The sequence below is a fragment of the Filicampus tigris genome, chromosome 7 (genome assembly GCF_054856515.1).
Source record: "Filicampus tigris isolate MCC_2025a chromosome 7, RoL_Ftig_1.0, whole genome shotgun sequence".
NCBI lineage: Eukaryota > Metazoa > Chordata > Actinopteri > Syngnathiformes > Syngnathidae > Filicampus > Filicampus tigris.
The window spans coordinates 4333388-4355898 of NC_141223.1; the positions used below are offsets into that span (position 1 = coordinate 4333388).

The following is a 22511-nucleotide window of genomic DNA, read 5'->3' on the forward strand; positions in this document are numbered from 1 at the left end:
CACTGCTACCCGACGCGTGCTTCCGGTAAACAACAAACGACAACAAACAAGTTTTTATGACAACTTGGATAAAACGTTTGAATATTGACGTAGGACTATTTCAGAAGAGTCAGCGTCACACCCGCTGTTTCAAAATAACACGTTGGGTGAGTTTAGTCCATGTAGTTACCTGATGTTCTTTTTAAAATAGCGCTAACAAGCTTTTGCTATTACGCTACATCATGTTTAGAGTGACTCAATATTCGTGTGTCAGTGATGTAACATATTGCCTTTGGTGACAGCAGCTTCAGATATGCTTGTTTTAATTTAATATAGTCGTTGTTAATCCAAGTGCTAGTTTATTTACTTACCATATTACACATTCTGTTGTTTCTTCACCTCAACTCACACTAATAGCCAAGTTATTTAAATCAGTATTTCTCGTCTAATTGTTTTAAATGTACAGTCTGAGCCTGCGTGTGGACTAAAAACAATGTGATTATCCCAACTAACCAGGATAACAATCTGATTTCCAAACATAGTGGCAGATCCTCAGGTATTACTGTATTTGAGCTGAGCTTTTTTTTTTTTTTTTTTTTACTTTTTATAACGAGGTGATTTTTGATATGTTGGATATTAAAGGGAATGTTTTAAATTCCTGCAAAGAAATATTCTTGTCCAGTGGAATTTACTGATCTTCTAAGTATTGCTGATCCACACCCGAGTGTGGCAGCACATTGGACGAGTGGTTCGCACATCTGCCTCACTGTTCAGCGTGTCGGGGTTCAAATCTCAAGCTCTGACCATTGCCTGTTCTCAACTGGCTTCAGTGGGTTTTCGCCGGGTACTCCGGCTTACTCCCATTTGCCAAAAACATGTAGGCCCTATGTTAGGTTAAATGAAGACACTAAAATCTTTAAGGGTTTGAATGTGAGAGTGAATAGTTGTTTTGTCTATATGTGCCCTGCGACTGGCAAGTGACTTGCCCAGGGTGTACCCCACCTAAGCCCTTGGCTAAAGTTATGTAGCTGGGATAGCTCAGCCATGACCCCAATGAAGACAAGTGCTATGGAAAATAGGTCAACGGATGGTCTGCTGATTTTAATATTGTTGTAAAATCATGGATGAAATAGAAGAAGTTGTGTTGCCTTTTCTTCGATGTTCCCCCCTTTGAGTGAAACTTAACAACCCTCATTCCAATGCCCTTATGTTTTCATCTGGCGGTTTCTCCGCTCTCGTTATAACAATATCCCCAAAATGCTTCACTTAACTAATTTCTCAATAGCCCTTTAAACAGTTACTGCCAGTTGTTTTAACTACCCTGTATAGCTTTTGGCAAATCTGTCTGCTTTTGGTCATGGTTTCTCAGCAGCATCGATTTAGATAAAAATCATAGACAGTGGCGCTGTACTCTGTGTGAGTTTGAAGCGAGTGTGATCATGTACTCATGACTGTTGGATCTTATTGCAGAAGTAATCTCCTGGTAAAAAAAAAACACCAAAAAGACGTAGGCGTCCCAACCCAAGAGGAGACATGAATTTAAATGACATTGTGGTGCTTCCCAAAGCAAAATCTTTACAATTCAGTGCCAGGTAAGTTGAGCTAACTTAACTGATGTGAATTTTAAAAAAATGTGACAATCTGAATCATTTGTCGGCCATTATTGACTTGCTTGGTTAGATGTACAATTCATTTTGTTGACCAACATTGTGACAGTTTGCAGTTCAGCATGTTTCGTCACTCCAGTACACTTACTGTGAAATGTAGTCCAACGTCCATGTGTAGTTTTTCATTTGCGGGCCAGTAATTGACTGAAGCGATGCTTGAGCTGGGTCCTACACTTATCCTGTGACTAACTGATGAAAATATTGATCAGCCATGGCAACAGGGAACTGCGCAGTGGATGGATTGAACATATCGATGAGAGCCCGGCTTGCTAATCTGATGGAGTGCGTCATTTGTATGATTGACTATCATCGACTGGCTTCACAAAAGTACGTGCGCATGTGTTACCCTAGGAACCCACAAGGCTTGCATTTCGAGACGGTGACTCTGGCCCAGCAGGGCAATGAGCTGGAAGAGAAACTGCAAAAGCTGAAAGAGAGCATGAGACGAGAGAAAGGTGAGAGAGGGTGAGTATCAGTGGTTCGGCTCGTGCGGTGGGGGATAGAGAAGTGAAAAAAGTCACTTTTTTTACAAACGATACTTGCGTTCATATTTTAAATTTAAATATGTATTGGTAACCTTACACGGTATTATTTTATTGTACTCATCCCGAGTACTGTGGCTCTCGCCCAGAGAAGCTCACCCGATAAGTAGTACAGAAAATGAATGGATGAATTATTACAGGAGATATAAAAAGTCCACACACCCCTTATTTTCTCGCCAATTCTTGACGATAAAAAAAAAAAAAACTGCGACCAATATAATTCTTTTCAAAACCTTTTCTACCATTAGTGTTTTTTCCTGGCTGACCCCTTTGAACAATGAGATCCCTGTTGTGACTGCAAAAATGTCCGTCAGAGCCTGAGCATCTGAACTTTATTTGGGGTTAATCAGAGACACTTCAAATTGGGGCAGGTGTGTTTTGATACAATGATCTAAAATATTTACCAAAATGAGAAATGTACTCAACCTTGTGAGACACTGTACATAGATTAAAACTAAGCGGATCATTATGGCTACCTGTTGAGACTAAATTCGATTTTTCCTCTCATGGGAAAATAATACGACTGAATCAGACATGTTGGTGGCCTGTGATTTGCCACATCAGGCAGTTAAGAGGCTTATAGTTAAGTGCAGATAAATGCCCCCCTTTCACCAACACAAAAAAACAATGAGTGATGGTTGGAGGGAAACAAATCAGGCAGAGGGAGAGAAGGTTGAAGAAGTAACCAAACAATGTGAGACACTGAGATATTATCCCCATTTTACATCACATTCCCAGGCTACTAGTGGGGTCACGTTCATACTGATGCTGTATTATCTCAGTATAAGCGGTCGAATAAATGTTTCAATGGAAAAGGTTGGTTCACGCCATTGACTTTGTGCAGATGACTTTGCGATCAAATCACAATTTATTTTTTTTTTGTCTTCAAAACTGCCTTGTCAGTGACTGCGACCAGTCTGCTTTTGAATCGAAGTCATCTGGTGCACAACAGTGGAGGTCCAACATCCAATCCCAATGAAGGAGCTCTAAATCAAAATGGGAAGAGGGCCGCGTTGCAGCTAAACAGATAAGCACACGAACGCGGTGCTTCCTGTCATGCTGAAATACTGCAACATTTACAGCTTCACTAGCCTCATGATGCACGGTGCGGCCGCAGCTGCCTGTGTGATTTTGATACAGCGTAATATAAATCACAACATTTCATTTTGTCTTGTGTCGTGCTCGTGTTATACGGTCACTTGTAGAACTGCATCGCCTTAAACCAAGAGTTCGTCAAATGGAAGGGTTGCCTTGCGTTAGCCACACTGTAAACTGCTAACACGTACAAAGCATTTGGGGACCCGATGTCGTTTTCTTACATGTTTGGTCAGCAATTTCACATTTGACATTCCGGATGTAACCGTACGTCATCACATTATCATTGCTCCCCAATCATGAGTTCTTTTCTGATTGGCAATGCCAATCTTTCACTCCCTCGTTCCACTTTTATGACGTGGAGGTTTCTTGGGATTAATTCTCCCATTTCCCTCTCTAAACTTTCCCCCTCAGTACAATAGGAGTGCATCTTTGACAAGCTTTCCCTGCAACTCTTCAAGATGTGATTTATAGTCAAGTTGTGCGTATTGTGTTTCTGTGTTATGCACCACTTTGTTTTTCTCTTTGCTTGTCCCCAAGATCACACTGCTCCCAGACTAGATGGATGGCTTATTCTTGTATTAGAGGCGGATTCAGTTATTCGGGGCCCAAAAGAATAGATGTACAAATTTAGTTTGCTGAGAGGAGGTTTGGTGTAATCGCTTTGTGACGACTACACAGGCAATAATAAAGTCAGTCTGATGGCTTGGAGCAAATGTAGTACATCCTTCTATGAGTGGGCCTGCCCGACTCCTAGCTTTAATGTGACTTCCGGCCTCGAAGGATTGTAGATACCACTAGCTTTCTTATACTTTTCTTAAACAACAATCCTTTTCCTCCCCTCTTCTTTGGTTGAAATCGCAACAAAAGCTTTGACAGAATTTTCTTCTATATAGGTGTATGTATATGTATGTGTGTATATTATACATATAGATATATATGTATATATATACACATATATATATGTATGTGTGTATATTATACATATACACGTATGTATATACATACACACATATATATATATATATACACATATATATATATATACATATATATATATATATATATATACGGTATATATATATATATATATATATACGGTATATATATATATATATATATACGGTATATATATATATATACGGTATATATATATATATATATATATATATATACATACGGTATATATATATGTATGTATATCTAATTTTTCTTTTTACAAAATTTTGCTATTTTGCTGGTCCGTCAGTGGCCACGGTATCCGTCCGTCATTCGTCAGTTTGTCATTTTTGGTGAACGAACTGAATTGTGATTGCCAGTCCGTCAGTCAGTCCATTTGCCAAGTCCATCAGTTGGTCCGTCAGAAGTCCGTTGATCCGTCAGTCAGTACCCCCCAAAAATGGGTGGCCGTCAGTGACGCTCCACGGCTAGTGGCGATTACACTGACGGATGACAATCCACTTCCGTCATTCGTTTTAGTCCATCGTTTTTAAAAGATGTCCTGTTATACGTCGGTCGTCAGCAAAACGGTCGTCGGACCGGTCCGTCAGTGACGGAATGCTCACCTGTGTGTAGGGGTGGATTATGGCAGAAATGAGGGAGGAAAGGAAGGGGGAGGGAAATATGTGTGTGAATGGGTGAAAGTTGAGGGCTCAATCCAAGGTTAAGGAGGATGTTTTTGATTTTTTTTTTTCCATTGAAAAATGGCAGTGGAGTTGCAGAATTTTTTTTGGGGGGGGGGGGCGTTTGAGGGATGGTCGGAATGTCCGGAAGGGACAACTTGTTAGCCTGCACCAGCAGAGGCGTGCCTCAGTTGTCTCCCTTGGCGACAGTCAGTTGCCAGGGAGATGGCGCTTTGGTGATTACCTGACGCCCACCCTCAGTGTCAGCACAACACACCAACAGAGTTCAGGCAGTTGGCAACTCTGCCGTCACATTTAAACGCACATTCTTTTACACACGCGTATTCTTTGACTTTCTGTGACAGGTTGCCTGCTCAACCCAAAATAAACAGCCATCACAAACGCATAAATAATTCAACGCGATGAGCACGAATAACTCCCGTCTAATTGAAGAACCTTTTTTTTTTTTTTTTTTTCCATCTTCACAAAACTCAAATGTAATAGTCCTGCTGCATTATATTTTGCCACAGAAACGTACCTCTCCATGGTTTTAAGCAGTTAGTGTTAATGGTCCAATAACTTTTCATGCAATGATCATGTTATCAGGACTTTGACTTAAAGCAACAGTGTGTCATGTCACTTTTTGTTGATTATGGCGGCGCCATGTGGACAAAAGCGGTAGTGTTTTGACAGAAATCAACCACATTTCCCATTTGTGCGAGCGCGTAGTGTCGCGAAATCCTGAGCCGTCCTTCTAGCGAAAGGAGGGAGCGAGTATGCTTTCACGCTATTCAGGACATTTGTATTTTGTTGTGTTTTGTTGTGCCCACCCTCCTGAAAGTTGCCAGTAAAAACGATACAGACCCCCCCAGGGCATGAAGTCCCGTTTCAACTACTGTACTTGTAAGTCAACGTTTCATCAAAAGAGTTGTGAAAAATGTTTAAGGTCGATTTCTTGCCCAGCGCTCCTTTAAACGTAACAGGGAATAACTTTATCATCGTTATCATACATTAAAGATTCTTTTTCCCTTGGATTTGCTCTATTTTTTATTTACCGTGCAATCTGCAGTGAAGTCCCTCAAAGTATTCCATTTGTTCAATTGGATCCAAGAATGCAAAGGTGTGTCTTTGAGTCTAATACCTTTTGAAAAAACGACTCCTAGATGTTTCCCCCTCACACTATATAGCCTGTTGGTATCTCGGTTTAGTTCACTGGCGGCAAACCACATCAGGAAGTCCGAAATCAAAGGAACCAAGATTTATTGGCCAAACAATACGCTTCCACGAGTACTTGAGGAAATGTTTCGAAAAGAAAGAATTTTTAAGAATCTAAAGATCTATAGAGAGGTACAACTGTGACGAATTGCTATCAAATCCATCATTGCGTGTACAATTGACGAGCTAACTAAAACAAAATACTTTTCTCTCTTCACTTAGGCAATCAGGAATTTTCCACCGGAAATCAGAACAATTGGCATCAATAAGCAGCAGTGCTGCGATGCAAGGCACCAAGAAAACCCAAAAGGTACCCATTTAAAAAAAAAAAAAAAAAAATTGTTATGCTTGTTCAATCTGTTCTGATACATGAAATGAATGTCATCTCCACCTGGTAAAAAGTGCTGAACTTGATCCTGTGGTGACATCCACTGATGCAATACATTTCTGATGCTTCTAAAATATGTTCACTTTGGATTGCTCTAAAGCAGGGCCCTCGAGGTCCGGTATCCTGCCCGTTTTCCGTCTCGCCCTGCTGGAACACACCTGATTCAAATGATCATATAATCAGCGAGGTCTGCAGAAGCTGGATAACGATCTTGATCATTTGAATCAGGCGGCTTGCGCCACGGTTCTCACCGCAGGTCTTAACATCCGATTTCATGGAGACATCACTAACGATGACGTCACGTTCACAACCGTGCGTCGAAAAATGAATCGATCCGAGCCGTGGCTGAATGACTAAAATCGTCCACTTTATGCTTCATGTTTCAAGTGGGAATAAATTAAAGTAAAATATAAAGTCAATGATGGAGCCAACTGAAGCAACTCTTAATTTTTTTTTAAAACAGTCATGAAAACAAATCTGCCACGATTGGAGGAGAGCCTATTGTTGCAATCTTAAACTGTTTGTTCCCTGTTCCCAGCAATCATCAGCAGGCAAGATGAGGATCCGAGTGCTGAAGGATGAACCGATAACGGGTGAGTCATTAGTCACTGTGTATAGGCTTGATTTCTTAACATCCCGAATTCCTAAATTTCCAGGCAAAAAAAAAAAAACGCCTTCAAGTTAAAGCGAAACATTGCGACTTTATTTCTGCAGAGCCCTCTACAAAAATTTAATGTAATTGGCTATGCTGAATTCAATTTTGAACATATTTTCTTATGAAGGTGCTCATTTAAAGGCCACAATTCGCATACATTGTCAAAAAAAATGTGAAAATGTCAAAATGGACTGTCTTGACCTAACGTCTGATCTTGAGTGACATCCCGTTTAATACGACTTTATTAGCCCTATGGTTACATCAATGTCTGTCTCCCTAGCGCCACCTCATCTCCCTCTGTGTGAAACATGTTGTTGTCCCCCGACAACAACCAGGCAAAGCAGGATGAGGGGACCAATCTATGGACAGGGAGACATGTGGACCGATCAACAGGTATGCAGAAATTCACGATATGGTTCGTTTCCCTTTCAAAGACCGAGGCCCCAAAAAGTTGCAACTCAAGGCTCGAACATAAAGTAATTCCAACAAATATAAATCAAAAGCAGTTTCTCCGAGAAAACGTGCTTGCGGGATGATAAAATAGCTTCTAGCGTTTTACTTGGACAAAAGGTGAAAATAACATGTGACCTTTTGTTTGGGGAAACCCCGGTATGGGCAAAATGCTCTGTTATATCCTCACACAGCCTTTTCGGAGTTTAAAAAAAGAAAAGAGAAAATTACCCCACTTTTCAAATAGATTCTTAAGTTGAACTTGCCCTTCACATATATATACGGGGACAACACGTTTGCCTCTCCGAGCCGTATTTTATTTTTGTATTTTTTAATACTACATGTATACTGTTCCATCTTATGACCTCTGCTGCTTTTAATTCTTCTTGTCTGTTTACTCCCATTCCTATATCAGATGTCCCTCCCGTCAAATAAATGTCCCCTCTCACATTTGATATACCGCACTCCGTGCTACTTATTAACACTTGTTTCCCTTTCCTTGTGCCTCCTTTCCCATATCCGAAATTGGATTATGTCCCGCCCTCGTGTCCCTTAGTGCTTTTCCTTTCTTTCACTCTTATTATGACTTCACTGCCCAAACGTATTGTAATAAGGTTGTGTTTGCTCTGCTCGCAGATTAGCTGCTTCAACTGACCTTTTCGTTAATTAAAAAAAAAAAAAAAAAAAATGTTTATGCATAACGTGCATGTACATTAACTCATTCACTGCCATCAACGAATTTACTTCACAGTCCAGCTATTCAATCTCAGGAATTTATTTAAATATTTTTTTCCTTTTTTTTTTTTTTTTTTTTTCAAACGTTAGGGCAAAAGAGGGTCTGAAAGTGTCTGTCGGTGAATGAGTCAATCAATAATAAAGACATGAAGAGATGCTTGCAACGTATTTAGCAGAAAGCTTTTTTTTTTTTTTTTTTCTCCCATCTTTGACCTCTGATAACTTTCATTTTCAATCGGTCTAAACACTAAAGCAGAAGGGATGGTGCCGCCGACTCACCCGGCCGACTCACCCACACTGAGTTCAAATGTAATGCGGTGCTTTACTTGATAGTGCAATTGACGCTGAAGCTAAATTGCACCTTTACGGGGCTATCTATCTGCAGTACCCTTTGTGATGGGCATAACGGCAAACGTAATAGTCGCCAGGAAGAACATAGTTCAACAAAACACATGGGAATGCCTGTAAAGGAATCATGTATGAGACTCACATACTATTTGAACCTATAATTACATAGTACTAAACATATGTGTAATGTATGTAATGTAAAGTGCTCACCAATTGGCTTCACTTCACTTTACCTCATAAGTCAAATTTTAAAAAAATGGCATAAGAGGAAGTACTCGAACTCCACCCGGCCTATTGACCACTCCACTATTATATTGCATACTACAGCCACATTTTTGTCATAATAGATGAGAACAATGAGCCGGAACTAAGCCACACGTCAAAAATATACAGTACGTGCCAAATTACCAAGAAGCATTTCGGTATTTAATAAAGTTAAATGGATGGTTGATCAGATATTAGCTACATCCTGTAAGTTCAGTTGCTTCACTGATACGCATAACTTGACAAAAAAAGGGTTTAAAACAATCATCCCTAAAGTTGGCCATCCAGATCACACTTACTTTTCTTACAGTCCAAATTATTATGGATCTGTGTTGGATCTTGTCTATGTGGATTTATGATAGAGATAGACCGATATGCTTTTTTCAGGGCCGATACGGAGACCGATTATTAGTAGTCAAGGAGGCCGATAACCGATATTTGGAGCCGATGTTCATTTTCAGTAAAAAGGAAAATATTGGCATCAAAATGGTAAGAAAAATTTGCTCTTAACTTTGTTGCAACGTCTTGAAGCATGTTTATTGAACAATGTTTCAGGCTTGCGTAATGTTGATTTTTACAAAAAAATATTATTACAATCATTTTTGGACAATGTACATCTCTTATAGAATTCTAACAAAAAGTTCAGGGAGCACCCAGGGTTGTCATTATCTCTTACACAGTTAAATGAAAACTTAAACAAGAGCTCCATGTAGTTTTCTACAGTAAATGAAAATTTCAAAATGACAGAAATGTTAAACTTTCACGTATCTTTGTTTTGATTTCCACAGTTTTAAATGGATTTATTATTGGACAGCAGAGTTTTAAAAAAGGCCGATGCGTCAAAATGCCAAATATCGGTACCGATAATCGGTCTATCCCTAATTTATAATGTTGATATATATCTCTTTGAGTATTCATTATTTTATATTACTATGTAGTGGTTCATTATAATCATTATTATTGTTTTTGCCTTTAGTATTATTCTTACCATGGACAAAGAATAGATAGAATAGAATAGAATTGGGTTTGAATAAGTCTAGACTTCTTCTGGCTGCCTTTTGAGCATGGAAAACCGGTGTCAGGTGCTGATTGTCATTTTTGCTTGTTTGTCGTTGTTTTTGTCATTATTGTTACTGTTGTTATTATCATAGTTTTTTTTCTCCATGTTAAAATAAACATTCAATATTTATTCATTGCATCACTCAGCTGCTATTTCAATGCGATGAAATGAAACACTTGTATCAGTACCACACACAGAAGTGTGTCGGGCAGGGGGAAATGAATCATTATCACGGCGCTTGTTGCAACACAATGAAATTATGAGCAAAAAAATCATTTGTGTAATTACGACTATAGTATTTTGTGTCGTCCAGAAATGTGTGGCTGGGGTAACCGGCTCATTGTCATCATCGCCGGCCAACAGCCCCTCTCCTCATTACTTGTGGACCCCACTTGAGAAACATAACACACACACACACACGTGTGCACGCACACGCCATGCTTAACTCTATACAGTATTCCAGACCCATTCAGGCGAAAAAAAAGGGAACTAATTTCCTCCAGCATAGTACAGAAGAGTGTAGTGATATGCTGCTTGTTGCCTGATAGTATGCCTGGTCCCGGGAGAGTGGCTGTAATTTATCCCTAGGCGAAAGAGGGGAAATAAGGGCCAGCTTTATGGCACCATTAGAAGGCGATGCGCACTTGTGTGGTCTGTTTTTTTTTTTACTTGTTTTTGTGAAAAACCCACACGTACACACACACAGGTACTGCATGTCACATGGGCATTGAAACATACACATAAATGTGTATACCCTCTTGCGATAGACATTTTTATCCATTTCTCAACGAACAAAAGAATGATTTTCAGAATTGTGATGATTATTACACTTTGCTGAGGCTGAATTCTTGCGAATTAGAATTGTTTTAATCGAAAATGTAACTTTCATAAAAATGTGTTGGTGTTAAATTAATATTTTTGTTCAAATTACATTGTGCAAAACAACACGTCTCATTTGCTATCAAAGGCTTGTATTTGTGGCAGTATTTTGTAACATATTATGTAGAGATAGACCGATATGCTTTTTTCAGGGCCGATACCGATTATTGGTAGTCAAGGAGGCCGATAACCAATATTTGGAGCCGATATTCATTTTCAGTAAAAAGGAAAATATTGGCATCAAAATCTAAAGAAAAATGTACTCTTAACTTTGTTGCAACATCTTTAAGCATGTTTATTGAACAATGTTTCAGGTTTGCATAATGTTGATTTTTTAAAAATTATTATTTTAAGACATTTTTGACAATATACATCTGTTATAAAATTCTAACAAAAAGTTCAGGGAGCACCAGGGGTTGTCAGCATGTCTTAAAAAGGATCAATGAAAACTTTAACAATAGGTCCATGTAGTTTTCTACAGTAAATGAAAATTTCAAAATAACGGAAATGTTAAACTTTCACATATCTTTGTTTTGATTTCCACAGTTCCAAATTGATTTATTATCGGCCAGCAGAGTTTTAAAAAAGTCAGATGCCGATATTCGTCAAAAAGCCAAATATCGGTGCCGATAATCGGCCCGGCCAATAATCGGTCTATCCTTAATATTACGCAATATTAAAAAAAATATTGATTCTGAAAGGAAATTCAAGATTTTCTACCATTGTGTTGGGATGGACGCTACAGTAAGCTACAGTAAATCAAAATATAGTGAGTGCATAAAACTCCACTGGGCCAATCTGTTGACAATGTCATTTCAGAATCATGCTGTGGCACTTTTATCCAGATCTTTACCAACATTTAAAAAAACCCCAAAATACCATTTGTGGGGGATAGCTATTGATCCAGCCCCAGCAAAAAAAAACTCAGCTAAAACTCCACTGTGCGTTTTCCACCCAAAATATTAGCCATTGTTTTGATCAAAATTAGCGTGTCTACCTGATCTCCAAAAATGTGTGTCATTTGTAATTAAAGCTGGCCTAACCTTCGTCACCCTCATTTAGTGAAATTCCATGGGAAACAGATGAAGCATCTCCATCAATCTTCCTTGTTCTTGCATGTTTGCTTTGCTATTGACCCTGCCTCCGGGCTCCATCACTTTGAGTACTGATGTAAGAACCTTCCTTTGCTTCATTAAAGCAGATTTTAAACAAATAATGATCTCAAGATGCACGGACAAGTGACAATTAACCCTGTCTCCTTTTACTTCGCGCACAACTTGCTTGACTCAGTTACGCATTTGAACTTCTGTCAGTTTGTCTGAGTTTGCTTTACAAGAAAGGGAAAGGCTTTATGACAAGCGACTATATTGTTTAACCCTTGTATCTAGACAGATAACATTCTCTGAAAATGAAAATAATCCCTCCCAATGTGTGTGCTCCTTTCTCCGTGTATTTTGTCGGCAACCCGTCATCCCAAGATAATTTTACATGGTCAGCTTCTAATAGGGAGATTTTGTTTGAAGTCATTTGGATGAGTGACTTCTGAGAAACTTAAAAAAAAAAAAAATCAATTTTGCAGAGCAAACATTTCCAGGCCTGTGACTGGGTCAGTAAATACCATGCTGACTGTACAACATATTGGAAGATCTGCAGAAATGTCCACAAACGGCAAAGTATTGTTTTTCTTAATTCATGAGTACTTTATTTTCAAACAGTATATCAGTTTGCTTGTAACCCAATGATGCTAGTTTGCTTACCAGCCTTGGGGGAGGTATGCTCGAGCAAGGCTTTCAACCCTTGGTGATTTAAAGCGGAAGTCAACCCAAACATTTTTTTTAGGAATATGTTCTATGCAGGCCCACGAGTTAGAAACAAGGCATTCTGATTAATATTGTGTTTGTGGAATGTGAGTTAAGCAACTAAATCCACCCGTTTTTTGCCATCCCTGGGGGCGGCCATTTTGTCACTTCTGTCGACTGAAAATGACATCACAGTTGCTCAGGGCTCAGGTAACGACTAATCATAGCTCAGCTTCAGAAAACAGGTGAGCCGTGATTTGTTGTTATCTGAGCCCTGAGGGTCTGTGATGTCATTTTCAGTCGACAGAAGTGACAAAATGGCCGCCCGCTGAGATGGCTAAAAACGGGTGGATTTTGCTGCTTAACTCATATTTCATATTAATCATATTGCCTTGTTTCAACTAGTTGGCCTGCATAGAACATATTCCTGAAAAAAAATAATTCGGGTTGACTTCCACTTCATTATCCTCTTCTTTTCAGCCCCCTTATTCTGACCTCTTTTCTTTTTTGCGTGCCCCTCGCATCCTGATTGTGCATGTATTTTTCTTTTTCGGCCTTGAAGAAAGCTAATTGAAACGTAAAGGATTGTTCTCATGCATTTATAGTCACAGCATCATCCTAAACACGCATGCCTGTGAACACAGAATCAACATCAGTGTGCAGTATAAACGTGGTTTGCTAGAGTTCACCTAAGGGAGGCACTAATGCTCCATATCATTATTCACTTTCAGGTGTTTTTCTCTGCTCTGATTAGACAAGACAAGAATAATGACTCCTGCTCAGACCCACTCTTAAGTGATGGATTGTTTGATTACAAAGCTCTTTAACCAAAATTATATTTTTAATGTTTAAATATGCTATTCATGAATTTTCAGATTTACTGTTTTGCCCAAAAAAAAATATTTGTATAAGTTTTTTTTTTTTTAAATGAACCAGTGTCCAGAAGAGCATGTTAATATATTTTATGCTGAAATGCATTGAAGCAAACAAAAATGTGCACATATTTTTTTTCAACCCCCTTCTGTGCAAATGGCGCTCTTGCATAAATATTCCTATTCAAGGATGGCACAAAACTGCAAACTGCCATTAAGTGTGAGAACTCATTTGGTGCATGTTATTCGGAAGAATCAACTAACTCAGAGATTTTAATATTATACTGCTGTGCGGTTGTCATGAATGTCGTGAAAATTCCGCAAATGAATAGGCTGACACTCCTGTATAACGCGGTGTAGGGCAGCAAAGTTGGCCTCTGCATCATCGCGGCTGCGCCTTTCATCATAACAGCCACTTATCCAATATATAATATATAATATATATAATAGAATATATCCATATATTTGGAGGACACAAATTCAGTAACTCCTTGTGCACTTAATAACGAACTGTCGATGGTTCTTGTGGAAAAAAAATTCTGTTTACGTACTTTTGGGATTGGTGTTGTAGTGGCGACTAGGCAGAAACTAGGCAGATGTTTAAATTCGGTGAACATATAATATATTCCAATTTTACCTTAAGGACACCCATTTTCTTGACCTCATGCGGGTCCTGCTCAGAAGTGTCTCTGGTGGAGAAGTACAGTCTTGTGGTGTCTGCCATCTAGTGGTGAACACGGGTATCACAACTTAAAACGGCTCATCCGCGGTCAGTATTTTTATTTTCAGAAATGAATCCCAGTCCACTCAGAGCGCGCGACGCGGGCCGCTTGCTGCTGGGTCAACCTATGCAGGTCGAGGCAGGTCACGTCTTATAATATGTCAGTTGACTTGCTTTGTTATGTCGGTGTGGATGCCCACTTCAGTTTGAAGCGCACACATCCATACCCTTATTCAATCACGCCCAGCTGTGTACTTTGGCAGGATGCAAAGGCTAGGGGATTAAACACATGCAGCTGACGCATGCAGATCTCGCTCCTCGGCTAATCCTGTGTCATTTGTGTTGGAAAGAATGCAAGAGAAGAGGACAGAGAATGAGAGACAGGGTGACAAATAGAATATTAATTTGATTACAGTTGTGTACTCGCCTTTCTAGTTTCCCATCAACTTTGTTGTTTTGTAAAACTCGCACATACGCATTTAAATTTAAATATTATTGATTGATTCCATGTGACATCTAATGTCAGTTGTGTAATAGGTCATGTTAGGGCTGTGCAATTAATCGGAATTCAATTACGATTTAGATTATTACACTCCACAATTACAAAATTGGCATAATCGTAAACAAATGATGATTAATATTAATTTTGAGTTGTTTTGAGGCATGCGCACATGAGTTACTCGGCCGCGCCGCCCTCTCCAAGCTAGCTACCTAGCTAGCTAGCTAGCTAGCTAGCCAGGCCGCACACAGCAAGTCACACTGCACACGCTCCTACTCAACGTTTGAACAGAGTAACAGACCTAAAAATGGCACGAGACCCGTCACAGGAACGACTTGTAAACAAGCAAAGCGAGTTGAAATCGCTTATTTGGTTACATTTGGGGTTTGCCGTGGAAGACGGCGAGCAAAGACGATCGTTTGGTTTACGATGATGTTATGATACACCAAAGCAGGAAAACACCGAGTTAGATTTGGCGTCGTCCGCAATGCGAATCTCAGTCGTTGAAACACTGAACGCAGTAACCCCCACCCATCAACATCGGAGGGACACAAAAAGATAACAGAATCTAATGGCCGGACATGGCTTCCATATGTTTAGGGCACAGACTCCACTTCGCAATCGGCACGAGAGATTTATTTTAAATAACACATCTTATGCAAATATACACTACTTTTACTAGCACAAAAATAGAAACCATGCTAAACAGTATTACAGTGACTTAAATTAAATTTCTTGTGTAGTCCATAATATGAAGTCAAATTTTTTGTGTCCATTTTTGTTTGAAATTGCTTCAAATGCAATTTGCAAACATATTATTGGTCAGTATATTGCAATACAATTTAAATATGGCTTACTGTAATTTGTAAGTATTATATAGATTACATACTAGTATGTAACAGTCAACATTTAAATTAGTTTGACGCAATCAGCGTATTAAATTTATAATTGATCAGAAGCAAATTACTTTAACTTTGTTTACTATGTGTAAATATTACTTTAAAAACAAAACAAAAAAGGCTCCAGACAAATGTATAGATGAATAGCATGTCTGATAATCTGTCAAAATTGGCATTTATACTCCAAGCAGTTTACTACTTTGGCAATTTATACGTGCATAGCAAGTTAACTCGTTTGTTTATGCAAGGAAACCATATTTTAATTTATACATTTGCGCTTACATTTAAAAAAAAAAATAATTTAATAAATGTTGTTGGGTCCAAAACGAACTTAAATTATTATAGCGTTTCAAAGAATTTTGTCTTAATATTTTTTACATGTTTAAACCTGTTCTTCTTTTATAGCAAAACATAATCGTTTGAATAATCGTGATTTCAATTATTACCAAAATAATCGTGATTGATATTTTTTTCAGAATCGAGCAGCCCTAGGTCATGTATTGTTAACTCTGAAATTAAGACACCCTTCCACTAACCAAAGGCATTCCACTTAAAGCGAATCGAGTAATTTATTGCGTCAAATAAAAACAAATGTTGATATGCAGTATCTCACAAAAGTGAGCACAGCTCTCACATTTTTGTCAATATTTCATTGCACATTCATGTACATGTGTACTGCACTGAAGAAATGACTGTTTGACTGTTACAGAGTAGCCTCGCTTGGCTCACGATGAAGAGTCGCGATGAATTACTTTGTGCATGAAGTGCCATTTTGCCTTCAGCTGTCTCTTGCCGTCGACTGAAAATGACATCACGGTGCCAGCACAACCCTTTTAACTGCGCTGCCAGTAGTCGGCCTTCCATATTTAAATTCTCGTGTCCATGTTTTCAGGGCTTCTTTTTGACACCTTCAAGTGCGGGACAACAGTCTTCATACTGGTTAACCTCAGCAGCGCAAGTGGTCAGTTGTTATTAAACGAACAGCGAAATGAGTTTATTCTGTGGTACAGAGAAGCTCAATCAGTATTCATGCAGCGTGTGTCCCACTTTTTCAGATTTACAAGTATGGAGATACTTGAGCTGTATGTTGCATTTATTGTTTTATTTGTTGTGTTTTCCTTTTCTGAAATGATTCACTCAATTACAAATCCACCAAAGTATCTTATACAACATGATGTCAACACTTTCCAACAAAACACGATAACCCCACGTCATGACAATTTGACTTTTTTTATTATACATATTGACAATTTAAATGTATGCAGCAAAACAGCTAATGAAAACGCCATGTTTTTCACCAATGTCAGAACTGACCTTTTATTATGAAATGCTGCGTCAAAAGCAAAGACTCAAGAAATGGCTGACTTTCTTTCAATAAACCAAAACAACATCGGGTATTGACTAATGTTTTCAGCAGAAGATTGATGATCAAGATTTTGCTGAACCAAGTATAAATCAGCCGCGCAGTGTAACATCCGGTGGATACATTAGGCATTACACCAAGAAATGAACATTGCACCTTATTGTTTCATGCAAATAGAATAAAAATGGTTTATGAATCTGGGTGGGTCTCACCAGTCCTTTATATGTTTTGTGATGGGGAAACTGCTTACGTTTACTTTTTTTCTTTCATTAAATCAAATACTTTTTTTTTAATTTTGATTTTTTTTTTTTACTGAGAAGTTTGTAGAAGCGCTGCAATTGTAACACTGCCATCTAAGATATGGGCAGTGTCCTTTCTCCTCTCGTCCCCTTTTATAGACCCATTTATTAGGTGGTTCTGTATTGACAATGTAATGACATTACAAATATGTGCTCAGTCCAAATAATTGTAATACTTTAATTCATTAACCCTTTCATGCAAAGTGGTCACTACAGTGGACAGCTATTTAAAAGTTGCTTTCGCCTATATTAATTAATCCCAAAAATATATTTATTTTTTAAATAATAACATTAAATCATAATAGCTGTCCACTGTAGTGACCACTATGCATGAACAACCTCTCAATTTTTGACGTCAAAATCCGGGCTCTGGCGTTTCTGTTTGTGTGGAGTTTGCATTGGGGTATATGTAAACTCTAAACAGGAAGGCCGAAGCTGCAAGATTTGAACCCCGAACCACAGAATTTTGACGCTGGCATGCAAAACACGATTCCACTGTGCGCATTTTGTTCACACCAATGATTATTCAATTCGTTCGTGGCTGACGTTTTCCGCTTTACATATCGTTAGCTTTTTAAGAGAGCTGTGTGTTTGGAGTTGGCAAAGCATGGAAACATGATGAACCAGACCAATATCGAGAAAATATTTTTTTGCTTTCTTCGCAATACAATGAACTTGGTGGGGACCGAAGTAGACTGTCAATCAAAGTGGGAACAGAATAAATGCATTTTAAGCAAACTGACTGATGAATACAATGCGATGCATAATGCGCCATATAATCGGGCGTATGTTTTGAAAGCGAACACACAGTTGATGTGTCCACTTCAATGAGGATCTGCCTAATTAGTTTTTGATCACGTTATTCTCACCAAGCCTCTATTGAGCTTTCATATCAAATGTAGAGACAATCAAGTTTTTACTTGTTTTTGCCTGCACAAATTGGCAATTACATACGCGCACAGCCTTGAAGGATCTCATTAACTGTCCCCTCTATTTTGGCACTTCAATGTATAATTTACTCAGCTACACAAATGCAGTACACAGGATACAGATTAGAATTGGCGATCCTTCGTCAGGAAAGATGATTTTTGTGACTAATTCAGTTTCCATTCATGTTTTACAGTACTGTTATAGTCGTAGATTAGGGAAGATTAGCATGAATCACATTTTGGCGTGCTTTCTAATTCAGTGCTTCTCCCTTTTTTTTTTTTTTTTTAAATTGCAGATGTTTGTTGGGAATTATGGGGAAAAGACAAGAGCGGAGATGACTAAAAAGGAACACAACAAGGATGTTAAAACGGATTTTGCCAATTCTCTTCTTGGTGGCAAGTTTGATGAGGAGGAGTCGGCTAGATCTTTCCAGGAGGCTCTCAAGGAGTGGAGAAACCAAAGGCATGATGGTGCCGAAGAACCAGTTACGATGTGGACGCAAACAGGTGAGAAGGTGGTTGTAGGCTTGGGGGTACATTAACTCATTCACCGCCATTGACAAATTTACTCGTCTTTTCACGGTCCAGCCATTCAATCCCAGGAATTTATTGATATTTTTTTCCTAATTTTTTTTTCAAACGTTAGCGTAAAAAGATGGTCTGAAAATGTCTGGCAGTAAATGAGTTGAAGTTAATTGTTAAAAAGAAACAATCAATAGGTTCCTTTTTAAATTCTATCATCACCATTATTATTTTGTTTGTATTCTACCACATATAGAACCCAAACACCAATTTGAAATACACGGCCTGCAAGAAAATTGAGATCAGCTAATGTTGAGCCATTTTCTCCACTGTCCTCAAAGTTCTTTATATTTAGTTGAACATTTTTAATTTCGAGCTGCCCGCCCACCACTCCTCCCAGGTTTTGGAAAGCCTTTCTGTTTAAGTAGCAAATGACAACAGAATGCCTTTCATGAGATAGCGGTATCTCCGGCTAACTTTGAAATCATGGCAAAACATTTTCAGCAGTCCTGACCTGCGCACGTTCATGCGACAACCCCGCTTTCCTTCTCACGTGCTATTTTCGCCAAGTCCCGAGTGTTCCTGCTGCCCCTTTCCTTGCCTCTCTCTACGCTGATGTGTTAAGGCCTTCCAGAAAGTGCTTACCGCTGCAGTAAGAAAAATAATCCATGGCGGTTGCATATTGCGATAATGAGAGAATTGGGTGGCCGTACGCCACTCCACCGCACTCACCCCCCCTCAGCCATGTGCACGTGGATGTGTTTTCATACAAGCTGCCTTCCATCTCATATTGGGTCTGCATGTGCAGCAGAGCATTTGTCCGCATGTTTATGTATGTGCTATTAGTGGTGTTATTCGACTTTCTAGGTGTACCCCAACCTCCCTCCCGCTTTTCTCTGCCTTGCCACTTGGACAGACTCCCCCCCCCCCACCCCCCCACCCGTCCCCCCTTTCTCCCTCTCCACTCTACTCTGCAAATTACTGCCAGCCCCTTCAGCCCTAATTATTTCTGTCAAGCCACTGGCTCACAGGTCCACTTTAAAGGTGCCACTGTGGACTTCTAAAGCGTTGAGAGCAATCATAATGTTTTTCTTTCTTTCCTCGATCTGTGTTTTTTTTTTTTTTTTTTTTCTCTCATGTGGTTGTAATGTTTTGTATTGTATTGCATGCATCTCTTTGTTAGTCTGTATAGGGCTTTACTGCAGCCTGCCAATGTTTTTTTTTTTTTTTTTTTTTTTTTTTCCACTTACTGTAGGTAGCAATGAAAATGTGTTGCACATCCTACTTTTGTCTGACACATTCTGGGCTTTGTTTTACTCTCTCTGTAACTCAACTTTGTTTTTGTATATTCTCCCCCAGTATCAGTGTCAGGTGTAGCAGCCCAAGCTGATTTCCCTTCAGAGAGAGGCCATGTAGGAGAAGGAGAAAGATGGGGAGTGAACGTACCTGCCAAGGTACCCATCAAGGTGGAGTTCCCTAAAAGCAGTCTTACCTATATGGAAAGGTTGCTTCTCAAGAGGTACCGCAGGTACGATTCGTTCACATACAATACTTTATTTTGGAAGATTTAGTATTGTTTAGTATTTCAGTATTGGTGTTTTACATTCTATTAATATTAATGCATATATTGTCGGGGTGTGCATCCCTCCAAAATAAGACGATTCAATACATATCGTTACAAGGGGTGGTGCAATACGTATTCTTCATTTTAAAGTGGAATGATTTGATTTGGCTCGATTCAGTGGGATTTGACTCCATACGGTATGACTCACTTCACGAGTGTATGATACGATGATTTTGTTGTTGTTATTTTTAACGAATGGACTTGGCGGTACTGTAAATGCGGCCTTTCAAAGGTATATTAGTATAATTTCTAATTTGATCAAATCAGCGGTCAAAAGCAATATTCACAAACAAAGACCAAAAGGTGTAGACTGAAGCCAATGCATATACCGTCTACCCTTTTCACATATCAAACTGTCGACTACCACGGTTTTGTGCATACATACACATATTGTATATATATTTCTATCATACTCACATCTGAACATATATCAACCCATATGATAATACAATACACACATATAAATCTACAATTATTTGCTCTTTATACATTGTATAGATAAATACATATATTCATAATGAAAGACGATTTGATATCTATCTCGATATAAGTGGAACGATTCGATTCGCTTCAATTCGATGCACTCATCTTTTAGATGTGTGCCGATTTGCCGATCGAAATTATTTTTTTGTTACACTCCTCTAATAGTTGACCACACCAAAACAGCAAGTGGGGTTTTCGTAGAGTTTGTAAGATAACTTGTCATTTGACCTTTCAACTTTCCAGCCACATATTAAGGGAAAGTTGCTCAAATTGTCCTCTTGTTGTGTTTTGGTTTTATAAACATTAACAGCCACACCCTCGGTTTGGACACACTTCCTCATGCTATTGAACAAGAAACTGTCCAAAATTCTGACTGGTATTGTTTGTTGTTCTATGTAAACATCCTTTAAAGACGTACATATACTTAACCAGTCGGCTTTGTGCAACTGTAAACAGGTAAACTGCATGAACACTGATGGCATCCAAAGAATTTCAGAATTCAAAGACCAATTGCCCGGACCAACATCAGTCACTGCGCAGGAATTTATATAGGTGATGGAATTCCAGATGACTTTAAAATTACAGCTGAATGTCCCAACATGTTCAAGGAAAAGACGAGATCTGATTAGCCAGCATCAGCAACTTCATCTGACAAATGAATGTCATGTATGTTGCCTAAGAAAAATGTGTGTGCTGGTTTCAACATTCTTTATTTAAAATAAATCCTACACTTGATTCATTCTTGAATATCCGTGCCTTTATTTTATATTCCGACATTTTTCTCAAGCCTAGCTGTTCATTATATGTTCACTGATATAATCCTATCTGAAATTTTCCAGGCTGTTGATTTTGGGGCTGCTGTTTCACTTTTACTGTTGCATTCGTGCATGTACATTTATTCAATTTTTTGTTGTTGTTTTTTTTAATTAATTAATTAATAAATTTTTTTACATCAACACCCTCTCATGCCACTTCTTATTCTGCCTCCGATCCGCCAAGCATTCTCCCAGCACACATAGCGCTGTTGACTTCCTGAGAGCTCGTCTTCAGCAGGTCCCGTAATTACAGCCCTTTATTTAAGCGGCACCTCTCGGACTGAGTAGCCCACCGTAGACTGGGCCAGGAGGGGGGGGATGAGCGCTAGAGTGCACTTTTCGGACCCGCTGACCGCCTGAGCAGGACCGCTTTAAGTCCCCTGCTGCAGCCGCCTTTAAGTGAGGAACAGAGCAGGGAGCCAATCTAAGTGCAATAAGCCTGCAGCCATGATGGTGGCAGAGCTTAATGAAGAGACAGAGGGACTGGCTGGCCGGCAGAAAGAAAGCGAGCGAGAGGCTGAATTTTAACACGTTTCCAAGAGTGAGGGGAGGATGGAGTGCGGGCTGTTTTATAGAACTCACTAAGGGGAGAGGTGTATTAGAGTCGTAAACATCACCAGTCCTGTGACTGAGGGGGGGGGGGGGGGGGGGGCGAGGGTGGGTTGGGGGTTTGTCAGGCTGATTACCTGAATTCTCTTGAGTGTTGGTGAGTGAGCGCCTCCTTCCATCAATGCCAAAGTCAAAGTATCTGTGATTAAGGCACCGAACCCCTTAAGAAAATCTGACC

At 39.2% G+C, this 22511-nt stretch overlaps 1 protein-coding gene across 4 annotated transcripts; it reads left to right on the top strand.

Moving 5' to 3' along the window:
- zbbx (zinc finger, B-box domain containing) lies at nt 1–21680 on the top strand. Of its 4 annotated transcripts, none has more exons than XM_086035855.1 (9): nt 1–146; nt 1453–1571; nt 1998–2111; nt 6343–6430; nt 7047–7101; nt 7444–7556; nt 18577–18787; nt 20162–20330; nt 21366–21680. In XM_086035855.1, exons 2-9 carry the CDS (start codon nt 1513–1515, stop codon nt 21367–21369), a joined length of 813 nt encoding a protein of 270 aa, XP_085891981.1. In that variant the 5' UTR covers nt 1–146; nt 1453–1512; the 3' UTR covers nt 21370–21680. The 4 variants fall into 4 exon arrangements, with proteins under 4 accessions (XP_085891981.1, XP_085891978.1, XP_085891982.1 ...); XM_086035852.1 differs by having other exon boundaries at nt 1450–1571; nt 21366–21679; XM_086035854.1 differs by lacking the exon at nt 1–146 and adding an exon at nt 257–535 and having other exon boundaries at nt 1450–1571.
- Nucleotides 21681–22511: the final 831 nt, after the last annotated feature.

Bases quoted from the DNA above. Each gene is read 5' to 3' on its own strand.
- zbbx (XM_086035855.1), top strand. From the start codon at position 1,513: ATGAATTTAAATGACATTGTGGTGCTTCCCAAAGCAAAATCTTTACAA. The intron at 1,572-1,997 runs GTAAGTTGAGCT...GTGTTACCCTAG, and splicing joins TCTTTACAATTCAGTGCCAG to GAACCCACAAGGCTTGCATT. The intron at 2,112-6,342 runs GTGAGTATCAGT...CTCTTCACTTAG, and splicing joins CGAGAGAAAGGTGAGAGAGG to GCAATCAGGAATTTTCCACC.